Raw genomic sequence first — 13,114 nt, 5'->3', positions numbered from 1 at the left:
AGAGGGAGAGAGAGAGAGAGAGAGAGAGAGAGAGAGAGAGAGAGAGAGAGAGAGAGAGAAATGAACACACAATGAAGTGGCCGCAGAGTTGCAATAGCCTGGAATTTTGGAGAAGGGTGTGAGAAGCATCAGGAGTTGGCTCCTGCTCCGTGGGCTTAAATCTGACAGAAAAGATGGGTAGTGGGCAGAGGGAAAGGAAGTGAGTATACTCATGATTGATTGGAACGAGCCAGAAGCTTGGAAGGAAGCTTCTATGATTATAGATGGGTGCGGGCTGGGAAGAACCAATGCCCTTGGAAAGGCATGGCACTGCTCAGGCAAAATAGCACATAAACCAAACCAAAAAGACAGAGAAAAATGAGAAGGAAGATTGGAGGAAGAATGCCACCCACTGGGAAACTGTAAGTGGTGACAGGAAACCTGGATTCAAAGGAAGCTGCAGCTGTCTAGCCTCTTGTGGGTAGGCTTCCAACTGTCAGCTCGGTGTGTCTGCACAGGGGTGTGCAGGAGAGGAACTGAAGCAGCTAGCAGGGCTAGGCCTGCAGAACAGGCCCTGTCGTACAGCCTGAATTGCAGAGAAGTTCTGAAGCATGAATGCTTCTACTTATTTATTTATTGTCATTACAGCTTAATAGGTTACCTCTGCCTAGGAAACAGCCTGTGAGTTGTGCTTGTACCACCTTACTAGACCAGCCCACTTCCTATGTGTGCCCAGGGGACTATGATGGCCCTGGTATTTGCCTGTGGAGTACAACAAATCAGGGTTTGGAATCCCTGGAGTTATCCCTTAGTGGTCACCAACTCAACTTTGAGGTTGGAAAGCCTCAGCCCTTGAGGGCACAGCAAGGCTTAATACCTACCTCTTCTGCCTCCAAGGCAATTTAGTGGCAGGCCTGGGGGAAAGACTAGGAAACTTGCAAAGAAAGACCATTTTCTTGGAGGCCAGTTTTCCATTTTAGGTTGGACTATCTGTTGAGTGGGCCCCTCCTTTCTGTTGCTTCAGACTCTGATCCAAGCATCCCCCGCTTACATACTCAAAGTCTCTGCTCCAGGCAATCATTGGAGCTCAGCAGTGATCTGCTTTCTGACTTTGTGAGTGACTGCAGTTCTTGCCCTGAGTTAAAGATGGAGAGACTATGGAACTAAGGGGAACAGACCAAAGCCTATTAGGCTGAAGATGACAACAGGGCTGTTAGGATCCATTTGAAGAGGGGGAGGCACCACTGCTTGAGATGGAGCTTGAATTCCTCAACCAGTGGTTCTAAAACTTCAGCTTATACCATGTACCGGAGGGCACTGTTGGGCTCTACTTCCATTTGCTGATTAGCAGGTATGAAGTGGGGTCTAAGAATTTACTACTGGTCCAAAATACATTTTGAGAACCATGGTCTGGCATCACACAGGGAACAGCGGGAAACTTTGCCAGCTCCGGCTAAGGGATCTATAGGAACAGATGTTACTTTGGTACTGCTAAGCCCTGCTCAGCCCGTTCAGTGAACCCACTAAGCAGTGATGGAAAGAGCCATCTCTAGCCTCCCCAGGTCTGAGCCAAGTCCCCTCTTGCACTTGACGGAAAGAGGGAACAGTGGTCATCACAGGAGTGTTGGAAAGGGCTATATCATGTCCTGAAGTATCACCTATAGATCTCCTGATGGCGTATCATTTAACAGGAGAAAAGTATCTCCAAAATTGAAGCTAAGGTTTAAAATGTAAACATTGGGCTGGGGAGATAGTTCAGCAGTCTAAGTGCCTGGCTGGCAAGTACAAGGATCCAGGTTTGATCTCTGGTATTGCATGCTGTGTTGGCCCCAGGTGTGCCCAGCTGGCCACCATAACGGTGTGGTGGCACATGGCTGTAATCCCAGCACTGGGGAGGCTTAGACTGGAGGATCAGTATGAGTCTGAGCTGTGTAGAGACACCCTGTACCAAATAACTAACTAAATAAAAGATTTTAGAAATTTAAAAAATAAATATCCTGTAGAAAAGCAAGGGATTCTTTTTATAATGACCTAGAGTAGTGTAGCAGCACCACAGATGGAAAACCATGGTAAGTTCTTAAAGATGAAATTCTTCGTTTCAACCTCTGACCAGAGAGAATACAGGCATTTTTTAATTTAAAGGAAATGGCCACATGGCATGAGAGTTTGGTGGAAGATAAAAGTTTGAGGCTGATTCAGATCTATTCACTCATCTGAGAGTGGTTGCACACTTTGTTTTATTTTATTTCATTTTGCCCAAAGGATGTGGTGCTGGACCGAGGTAGAGAAGACAATGGTACACCAGAACTGACCCAAAGGACTGCCCCTTCTGCTGAAGGCCCTCAGACACCATGACGCCTTTCAGCCAGGCACTACAACTCACTGACAGGAGGCTCACTTTCCATCTCTACAATTACTAAAACAGATAAAAGTTGGAGGTTAACATACAGTCTGTAAGAATACCTGACAATAAGATCAGCACTCCCCACATATTCCTAAAACAAAGCATGTTACATGGTTTGCCAGCATGTCAGATCTTCCTTAAAAACATAAAAAATGTAAATAGCACCCTTCTAGCCACTGAAGTCCACACTGTCTCCTCATGCCCTGATGCCTCTTGGATATTAGTCCTTAAACTATTTAGTAACCCTTGCCTTGTGATTCTTGATTCAAAAACATAATCACACTAACCTCAGGTTACTGACTAAACCGAAAATATCTATTTTACTTAATCATAGGTTTCTGATTCCCATTAGATACTCAAACAGGTATGTGACCTGAAACAGGGTCCACTACAGGGAGCTTCACATAGAGCTGATCTGTATTAAATGTCAGCATTGATGTGGAGGGTAAAGGAAGCGGTGCAGCCCAGCTTAACACCACAGTCACTGTGTTCCTGTTTTTCTTGGGCACTAACACTGACCCTAAAATCTCTGTCGCTGAGGACCCAGTAAGGCCTGCCTACAAAGGGCTGGCCATGTGGCTTTGTTGGCAGAAACATATACAAGAGAATTACATTCTGGGAAAAGAAGGACAGCTGCTCTAATGATAGGAGGAGGCTAGGCCTGCTCAAGTCACTGAGTCCTAAGAAGCCCGTCAGCAAAATAACGCCATTTTCAATTCATTTGAACCAAGGAGCCTGAGGAGCTGAGATCCACCCAGCTTTTCTTATGCAGCTGGAACAATCACTACACTAGGTTGCAGCTTGGGTCCTTTTGCCTCTGGCCAATTCTACCAACTATGGCTGAGAAATAAGTATCTTAGAGAAAAACCAGGATCTAAGCGTTAAGTGAAAATATCCCACTCTCCCCCTCATGCTCCACTTTTCTAGCCCCAAACTGCTTATACATACAAAGTAAGTTTGAAATTGTAAGACTGGCATGAACACCATCATCAACACAGAGAAACAATGACCAATTCATGAACATCCATGAGAATTCTTACAAGTCTCAAGTGTAGACACTAAGAGTTACAAGTTTTTTGGTGTGATCACTTTCTCAGGATTTGCAGGAAAACCAACCAGAAAGTTTCTGCTAAAAATCTAAGGTTTCCCCCTGAAGTTGTTTCTGTGAGAATGAGATCTTTGAGAAAAACTTCTCCCTTGATGAGGTGACCAAAGTCAAACAGGAGTCAAAGTCAAAGAGATGACAACGTGCAAACATTGCAATTCCCTTGCTAGGTTTCCAGCACCGGAGACGACACAACACTCCACAGACCTTAACATATAGGCACTGTGCCTGAAATCAACAAGAAACAGCTCACTGCATTGACAACTTCTCTTTTTCTCTCTTCCCAGGTAAAAACAATTTGAAGTCAGAGATTCAGATAAAGACGTATAAATCTACAACACCTTGATCTCACTAGTACTGGGGAAATCTTTATACACAATTTAATGTAACACTGAACCCTTTCCACTCAGGCTCCCTTCAGCACTTAGACTTCTTCCCATCATGAAACAGAATAACCCCCCCACACCCTCATCCCCAGAACATGGCCCCTAGAAAACCTAGCGTATACAACCTGCACTTGGCATGCTCTCAAGCACCCTGCACACAAACATACACAAACACTAACATAGTCGAGGACAGGCTCTGTCCAAGGTGGTTGCTTTTTCTTCTGTGGAGGGCTAAATTACTTGGAGGTTCAGATCCATCTTTTAGCACTGTAGCATAACCCCTCTGCTGGATATAAGTACGTCCACGATGAAGGGGTAGATATGGGGATGAAAAGATCATTGTTTGTGTCTTCCAGCAGGGAGGGGTAAGCATAGATACAGATGGATAAGACACGATGGTGGACCCTCACACAGCTGGTGCCATCTGACCCCTCTGCTTTTGCAGGAATAGCACAAGGGACCCCCAGTGCCCAACCACGTCCCTATACTGCTTCCCAATTCTTTTTTTTTTTTTTTTTTTCCAGTGGAACCGGGGATTAGAACTCAGGCCCTTGCGCTTGCCAGGGAAGCACTTATTCCACTGAGCCATCTCCCTGGCCCACTGCTTCCCAATTCTGTGTAACTCAGTGTTCACCAGTGTTTCAAGGAGTCACCAGTTCTGTGGGATACAAACTAGGATGCTGAGGTCAAATGAATTTAGGAAACATTGCATTAAGAGAAGCTAAATGTTTACTGCTGGAGTTTTCCGAGCCTTTAATGTGCTAAAGTGGTCTTTCTCTATATACACATATATAGAGAGAATAGAATTGGTTTGCAAGGTTGATACTAAAATATTTAACAATGGGCACGGCATAGACTCCAACCAATTAGACCGATCTCAGCTATGACTGCTAACGTCATACCCGTGCAAGTGCACTTAGGCTGAACACCAGCCCAGGTAACGCACACCACTTCTCAATCTGTGCCCAGAGAGCACTGCTGGTATGTACCATCTCACAGAACTGCTGAGTGCTGCTCCAGGGACAGGACCAGGCTCACTATTCTGGCCCCTGGGGTGCAAGGAGAGGGGCAGCTCTGGCAGTGACTACTGGTAGCACCGGCTGGTATACTTCATCATAGCTATAGCAGAAACGGATCTCACAAGATAGATGTCCCTCTGTCCCAGCTGCTGCGGGGACTCTGTCCCTGGTGGGTCAGCAGATGCCTGTCCAGGTGATGTTTGCGGCCAAAGCTCTTCTCACAGCGAGGGCACTGGAAGGGTTTCTCCCCAGTGTGGGTCAGCCAGTGTCGCACCAGGTGGTGCCTTCGGCCAAAGCTCTTCCCACACTCAGTGCACACGTGGCACTTGGGTGCTGGCACCACATGCTGCCCTCCCCTAGCCCCAGCATTCTCGCCAACCTCTTGACCCTTGTAGGACCTGCCTTCTGCGTGCACTCTCTGGTGGCTGGCCAAGTGGGAGTTGCATCGGAAATTCTTGCCACACTCCGAGCACCTGCTGGGCTTGTCATGTAGGTGGGTTTTCTGGTGCCTGATAAGGTGATGTCTTCGTCCAAAACTTTTCTCACACTTGAGGCAACTGTAGGGCCTCTCTCCTGTGTGTGTTTGCTGATGCCTGGCAAGGTGGGAGCCCCATACAAACTGTTTCCCACACTGGGGGCACGTGTGGGGTCTTAACAGGGTATCCATCTCAGAGCTACACAGCAGGTTTGAGAAGCTATTTTCCTGAAGAAGAGGTGGGCCGAGGAGCACGCCTCTAGAGCTCCTGGGTGTGGCATTCCAGCTTTCATCCTGCTCTGGGTTCCAGAGAACGGTGTCTTCAGACACGCTGGATAACATTCTGGGAGGCTCTGCTCCCAGGTCAGGGGTGTCCCCTTCTTGCTCACTTCCATCTCCTGTGGAGAAGGGAAACCCCCAAGAGAGAGTTACAGCAGAGTACCTCAGGGCCCGCACTACTGTTGAGCTTGTATGACGTCACCTGGCCCCAGAAGAACGCAGAACATATTCTAATTTACAAGATGGTGAAAAAGGCATAGAGGTTTTTTAAAGCTCATGCTCAAGAGGCAGATTAGACAAATTTTCGTTTTTTAAAATCATTTACATATGTATGTATGTATGTATGTATTTGGTACAGAGTCTTGCTATGCAGCTTGGACTCAGAGTGATCCTCCTGTCTCAGACTCCCCAGCGCTGGGATTATAGGTGTGTGTCACCATACTCGGCAGCAGCACAGCACGCAGTACTGGGCATTGAACCTGGGTCCTTGTGCTTGCCAGCAGGCACTTAGATAGCTGAGCTATCTCCCCAGCCCCTAGGCAAGCTTTAATTTCAGCTATTCCACTGAACTTCTCCAAGCCCCAATTTCTTTTCAAATAGTGATAAAACCTCTGATGCTGTCTCCATCTCTGTTTTAGTACAGTATCTACACATATTTACTTAATAAGTGGAGTATGCTGCTATTTATTCACATTACCTACATACTAGTACTCAGCACTACTAATCACCGCCTTCCCACCTACGCACAGACAGAGAGAGTACAGAAATGCACTTTAATCATCATTGGCTGGATGGCAACCTATCAGCAATAGTACAGGAATTTTGAAAAGCATTCAAAAAGTGAGGGGAAAGTTGAAATATTGCAACAATCACATTTACTGAGTACTGCGTGCTTAGCACTGCTCCACCTTCTAAGATGGTAACACATTTAATTCTTACAATTACTTACAGATGAGGAAACCAAAAAGAAGTTAACGACTCTTCTGAGATCTCACAGTTGTGACTCTTGAATTCAAATTCACAAAACTTGTCTCCAGTCTGCCCTCTAAATAATCCTTCTGCTACTGCCTTGCTTTTGAAGAAAAAAAAAAAATCTCTAAGCCTTTCCATTAAGGCACATGCAATGATGACACCCCATGAATGGATAAGGCAGCGGCTAAAACTCCATCCTGGGCTCTCACCTGTATACGTGACCCTCAGGATGTCTCTCTCCTCGAAGTCCTGGGAATCAGGGACCCACTGTTCTTCTCCTCCTCCTACTTGAGAAAGCATGTCCAGTTTGGGAATTGGAAATCCTGCGATGGGAAAGGAAAGCAGGTATGTGTTAGCTGGCAGTAGGTCTACTTTGTGTGAAAAGCCATTTAGTAGATTATTCTTTGGGACTTGAGGAGAAAGGCAGCCGTATTCATGCCCCTTCTCCAACACTCTGCCATATATGTTAAGTCCTATTTCTTAGGTCTAGAAAATCACACTCTTTCCCTATCAGTCTATCCTTCTCCATCAACTCCTTCCAGCCCAACTCTCCTTCCCAGTCACAACTCTATTTCAGTCTTCTACAACTATGTTATTTATACTCTCATTTTCCACTAGGTAGTTCCCAAATTTCCAAGGGCCCAGTTCCAGATGTTCCCCTCCTTGGCTTTGTAAGAGCTTCCCAATTCCCAACCAAGAATAGCATCCAGGTTTTTGCTCCTGAATTCATCATTACTTGCTGTTGTCTTCTTAAAATGCTCCTTCATCACTCATTCTCTTGGGATTAATTCTAGAGCTTTTTCTTTGGCAAAAGTTTAAACAGCTTCCTGCCAAGAACAGACCCCTAGACAGACACTCCCCACCACCCCACAGCAGATGACTCTATCTTCCCAGGGTGCAATTTTTTAATAGCTAGGAAGGTCATGTAGTACTTACTCAGAGAGACCACGATTCCACAATTTTCCTGCATGACATATTCTCCATAAAAGTCTGTCTGAGAGGGGTCCAGGCTCCGCCACTCTTCCTGAGAGAAGCACAGTGACACATCCTTGATGGTTACCAGGCCCTGAAACAAAATACAGAATCATCTGTCAGCAATTGCTCCTTAAGCAAAAGGTGATCTTGCCATGAAGATAAAAAAGGCCACAGTAGTAGAGCAGAGAGGGCAAGAGAGGACCTATGAGAAGAACTGCTCAGAGCTCGCTGGGGAGGGGACACAGCTGTGGTGAAAGTAAAGGGAAAGGGCTAAAAGTAGATGCTCAAGCAGTGAGGGCAATGGAACCATGAAGGTTACTGGTGGGGCTAGAAGATGGAGGTGCCATGAATTCGTCAGTCTCCTTGCTTGCCTTACACTTTTAATTGCAGAAATTCTGTACGTCTAAGTGACTTCCTTTTCTTTCAATAAAATATGATATAAACAAGATATTCTTTCCTGCTTCACCTGTCATACTGTATCTTTCTCACTTCAAGGAGAACAGGTTGGAATTTGGAGCCAAGTAACTCTTAGTTTTGTCACTCATATCAATATAACCTTATACAAAGGTCTTAATCTCTAAATGTTTCATTTTTCTTATTTGTAAAATAGGACTGTTTATAGAATTAAATTAGTTAAGATCCCGAAAGTGCTGGAAAAACAGCTCATGTGGTACGGGAGGATGGCTGCTAGCACTGCTGCTATTATCTTTTAATAGCTTCTATGATGCCTTCTAAATGTAGACCTATTTTACTTCTTGGGCTCTGCCCTTGGTTATGTCTTTCTCTCCTTCATTTCCCTAGATGCTCCATTGTCTACTCAATCATGTTCACTTCCTAGTCTTTCAAGATTCCTCTCCTCTCCCTCTCTCTGTGTCTCTGTCTATCTCTGTCTCTCACTGAGGATTGAACCCAGGGCCTTGTACATGCTAGTCAAGTGTTCTACCACTGAGCTGGATCCCCAGTCCAACCACATTTCTTTTTCTTTTTTTTGTATTTAGTACAGGGTCTCACTACGTAGATTGGACTCATAGTGATCCTCCTGTTTTCAGCCTCCCAAGTGCTGGGATTACACGTGTGCCACCATGCCCAGTCTCAATTGCCCTCTCAGCATGCTCCAGGGGCAAGGCCAGCACAGCATGCTGGGGATTGAGCCCTGGTCCCTGTGTCTGCCTAAGCAGGCACTTTAATTGGCTGAGCTAGGCTAGCCCCGCTGCTATCTGGCTGGCCCCACATTTATTTCTTAAAGGAAGCTAATTAATTGTTCTTAACCCCCCCCCCCCCCCCCCTGCATATAACACAGCCATCCTTTAAAAAACCTTAACCTCAAAGAATTCTCATTTTTGGTTATGCCTTCATTGGATTTTCCAAGGGTCTTATGGACCTCTTGGCAAAGGACAGAATTTGTTTAGTTAGAAGACAAGCATACCATTAGTGTTCATGAGAACTATCAATGGGATGATGCCAAAGCTCTAAAAAGGCAACTGTGATGAGCCCTTGGGAGAGGCAGGGGGAAGCACAGCCCACCTGTGATCCGGCTGCAAGAAGTGCAGCTGCCATCTCCCAGTCTCCGGCGCTCCCCTCCTGGGGAATTGCAGGAACCCAGGGAGCAGACTGAGCTGGTGAGGGGAGAGAGGAACCATTAGAGATGACTGGCCCGCCTCTTCACAAGCACCGGGGCCCATCATAAGGGAGCTTAGGGGCTCATCTTTGCCTGTGTCTATGCCCATTGGTAAAATTGAAATACACAAATGTAGGTGAAGAGTCCTTTACTCAAAATGTTTTATTGTAACAGCACTGGTTAGGTTCCAGTTACACTAGCGGCAGCTTGAATTCCTATCCCTTGAATGTAACTTTCCCTAGTAAAGTGCATCTTACCAGGTATACTCTCTAGCAGTGATCAGCGTCACTGCCACTTCTTCATCTCTCACATTCATTAGCCACTAATTATGCAGGGGCACTAAGACGGAGTGATTATGCAAAAACAAGAGAAGCACAGTTAGATGGCTTAAGTAATCCAGGACTCATTCTGCACAAGTCCAGGAAGGATGACTGGACTGGTTCTGACACTGGGTATGCTGTTCAGACCATGGTGATGTGGAAATTTTTAATTCTATTTTTCAAACAGAAATAAGGACACTGCTCTACATATTCTGCCTCCCTTTCACTCTGTTGGCTCTCACCCTTCTGGAGGGACTGTGGCTCCTCTTCAAGGCTGTAGCACACGTGCTCCAATGGCCACGGGCCAGGTGCTGTGTTCCATGGCCCTTCTTCCTGGCTTCCCCTTTCCACCTGAGGCTCTGTCCCATCCAGTTGTACATTCATTGATTCCCATCCTGTCCCCAGGGCTGCTGTCTGTTTTGAAAGCATTTTCTCCTGAAAGCCCACTTTGTGACCTGGAACAAATCAGTATCAGCTATGCCTACGAACACTGAATCAGGTGATAATAAGGACATTATGGAGATTATCCCCAGGAAGGCCAGAACTTTTTGCGGAACCGGGGATTGAACTCAGGCCCTTGCACTTGCCAGGGAAGTGCTTATTCCATTGAGCCATCTCCCCGGCCCTGGAGATCATCCCCAGGGATTGAACATGAAACTGGATAAGAGGAAGTTAATATAAAATGGAATTTAATATCTTGGTGTTTTCCACTTAACCAAGCCTGCGTCAAGCTTCTTGGAGGAACTACAAAATTGGCATGTGCCCCACAGCACTGCCAATTGCTTATTAGAAGACCTCAGGGTATCAACAGAATATTCCTGAGGACTACAAGAACATCATATGAAAAAAAGAATAATCCTGGAAATTCATAAGCTATCTATTTTGCTTCAGCCATTAGAAGTAAAGGAGCACAGGCAATCTGGAAATATGTAGGAAGAAGCACACACAGACCTGCAGTCAACACAGTTGGACACAGTCATATCTAAGACTTTCTGCCAGAAATCACACCTGTTATGGTTTGTGTCTAGATGTTCCCCAAAGCCTCATGCAGTCTTAGGTGGCTGAATCTAGTGTGCAATGCTGGGACGACAGCAGTGTGAGTGCTAAATCAGCCTGAGTGGTGGGCACTGCACGAACCCACAGTGCAGACACAACACATAAGGGACAGGGTCTTGTCTTGCCCCGCTTGCTGCTTTGCTCCTTTCTTTCTGCTTGCCATGACTGCCCTCTGCCAAGCCATCCTACTGTGGAGCCGGCTGACTAGACTGAACCCTCTATAAACTGTGAGTAAACAACAGCAAACTTTACCCCCTTTTCACCTTGAGTGTGGGCTATGCTGTCTCAACAAAGTAACTAGGACAGTCCTATCAACAAGTTTAGGGTGACATGACTCCCAGGGCAGGAGGCCCAGCCCAGGGCATAGATACGCACCATGAGCACACACCTCTTTATGAGGCTGAACCAAGAGGTATTTCACTTAGGATAAGCTTCAACAAATAAGCACATGATCTGCCACTCTCATGTAGTAAATATGATAGGCCAGCAGCGTGGAAAGCAAGTGCAAGACTCCGACAGAATCCTACAAAATAAAGAAAAATTGTTGGTCAGCAAAGTTTAATTGGGAAAAGTAAAATACAACAGAACCAATTGGATTGGGGCTGCTCATATGAACCTAAGGTGAAATGACAGCCCTGTGATTTGAAATATAAGAATGAAGCTGTTTATGTGGCAAGCACTAGTCCTAGCTCTGTAGAAAACATTTTTTTTTTTTTTTTTTTTTTTTTCAGAACCAGGGATTGAACTCAGGCCCTTGTGCTTGCCAGGGAAGCGCTTATTCCACTGAACCATCTCCCCGCCCCCAAAACATTTAATTTTTAAAGAGGAATATGGAGAAGCCAGCGTGTACTCATTGGAAGAAATTAAGGTCAAGAAAGGGGGGTTGACGCAGGAAGATTGCAAGTTCAAGCCCAAATGGGGCAATTCAGTGATTTAACAAGACCCTGTTTCAAGAAAAAAAAATAGGGTTGAGAATCTATCTCAATGCAAAGGCCCTGGGTTCAGTCCCCATCAAAGAAATAAAAGGTTGATGAAAGGAAATATCAATGAATAAAAAGAGGTGTTCTCTATCTCTGTATAGATTAAGGAGTAGGTCTTCATTGTAAGAGAAGACATTCAGGTTAGACTTTTAAAATTCTGGGGGCTGAGGAGATAGCTCAGTAGCATAAGTGCTTGCCTGGCAAATGCAAGATCCTGCCTTCAATCCCTGGTACTGCAAATAAATAAATAAATACATAAATAAATAAAATAAAATTCTGAATACTACATTGAATAAGACCAGATTGTGGGACCTTCTTTGCATCAGACATCTTAAGAACAGGATCAGTCCTAGTCAAGAAATAAGACTGAAGAATCCCTTTCTTCTGCTTTGTGATTTTTATTCATTACCCCAGTAGAAAAGCTGGTAAAAAGCTTCCAAGAACGGGCTAGAACCCTGATAAAAAATCTTGGTTCAAACATTCCCATTCAGTAACATTTTTAAGATCTCAGAAGACAGCACAGGCAATGACAGATGTCAATGTGGTCATCTTCTTGCCCATTTTTTCTCAATAAAAGGAATGAGTGAGAACCCTAAGCCCAATGTATAGGAAGAACAAATTCCCGCTGTCATCTGAGAGGTCCAGAGAGCCTCAGGTCTCATGGGAGCGTCCTGGTATGATTTTCTCTTTGTGGAGATTTCTCATGAAAACCGAAAATTTCCAAGAAAAAAATAAAATGAAACTTGGGGCTTGTGTTCTGAATTCCAGTCTATGCATTCTCTTCACTTTTTACACATAAGAAATCAACTTCTGTAGTCTTAATTTTTCTCCAGCTTCTTGGAAAATCCTCTCCCAAACCTTTACTTCTAGCTAAATATGGGGACACCTGTCTCAAACCCCCATTTCTCCTCTCCTCCAGTAGAAGATCCCTCGATGCGAATTTTCTTTTTGCTGAGTCCGCTGGGCGAGCTGAGTCTCCACAGACCCCTGACAGAAAACCTGGGGAACTGCTGGCAAAGGAAGGGTGGGTACCTGTCCCCAGCCTGTATTTCCTAAGACGTTTACAGCAGAGCCAGGGCAGCGAAGGAGCAGCCCTAACCTGGTTTCTCCGGATTCCAGGGTGATCCCATGCCCACAGAGGCTCAGGGCGCTCCTTCCCTTCTTTCCTCACGTCTCTGGGTGGCAAGGCAACTGCGGAGAGAAGTTTTTGCAGCTCGCGCTCCGGGACAGCGAACAGGGCCCGTCACCCACGGGTGGCCCAAGGGAACGCGGCTGGGTCGCTCCGGGGACGCCGGCGGGACGCGCGCCCGCCGAGGAGTAAGGTTGCCGCCCCCTCCTGCTGGTCCCCGTGCCGGAGAGGGTCAGAGTTCAGAGAACCCGACGCGGCAGCCGGGAAAGTGAGCTCAGGAAGCGGGTTTCCAGCCGGCCGGGGCTGGGCGAGTGACACGGCGTGACAGCGCGGAGGCCGCGGGTCCAACGCGAGGGCCGCGGCGGGTGCAGCCGGTCACCGGGCCCGGAGCAAGGCGCCCCGGAGGCCGCGCGCCGC

The 13,114-nt window shown here is 46.2% G+C and overlaps 1 protein-coding gene across 3 annotated transcripts; it reads right to left on the bottom strand.

The window, feature by feature from the left end:
• Positions 1 to 4,480: 4,480 nt before the first annotated feature.
• Positions 4,481 to 13,060, bottom strand: Znf641 (zinc finger protein 641). Of its 3 annotated transcripts, none has more exons than XM_004638657.2 (7): positions 12,601 to 13,060; positions 10,977 to 11,111; positions 9,775 to 9,987; positions 9,119 to 9,210; positions 7,556 to 7,685; positions 6,829 to 6,942; positions 4,481 to 5,766 (listed from the first exon to the last, which is right to left on the bottom strand). In XM_004638657.2, the coding sequence occupies exons 3-7, from the start codon at positions 9,959 to 9,961 to the stop codon at positions 5,012 to 5,014; spliced, it is 1,278 nt and encodes a 425-aa protein (XP_004638714.1). In that variant the 5' UTR covers positions 9,962 to 9,987; positions 10,977 to 11,111; positions 12,601 to 13,060; the 3' UTR covers positions 4,481 to 5,011. The 3 variants fall into 3 exon arrangements, with proteins under 3 accessions (XP_004638714.1, XP_023579372.1, XP_023579373.1); XM_023723604.1 differs by having other exon boundaries at positions 12,668 to 13,060; XM_023723605.1 differs by lacking the exon at positions 9,119 to 9,210.
• Between the last annotated feature and the right edge of the window lie 54 nt (positions 13,061 to 13,114).

This window comes from Octodon degus, unplaced genomic scaffold (genome assembly GCF_000260255.1).
Source record: "Octodon degus isolate 3935 unplaced genomic scaffold, OctDeg1.0 scaffold00100, whole genome shotgun sequence".
Lineage (NCBI taxonomy): Eukaryota > Metazoa > Chordata > Mammalia > Rodentia > Octodontidae > Octodon > Octodon degus.
Note: the sequence above shows the minus strand (reverse complement) of the source record. Positions and strands in the feature narration are given on the sequence as shown.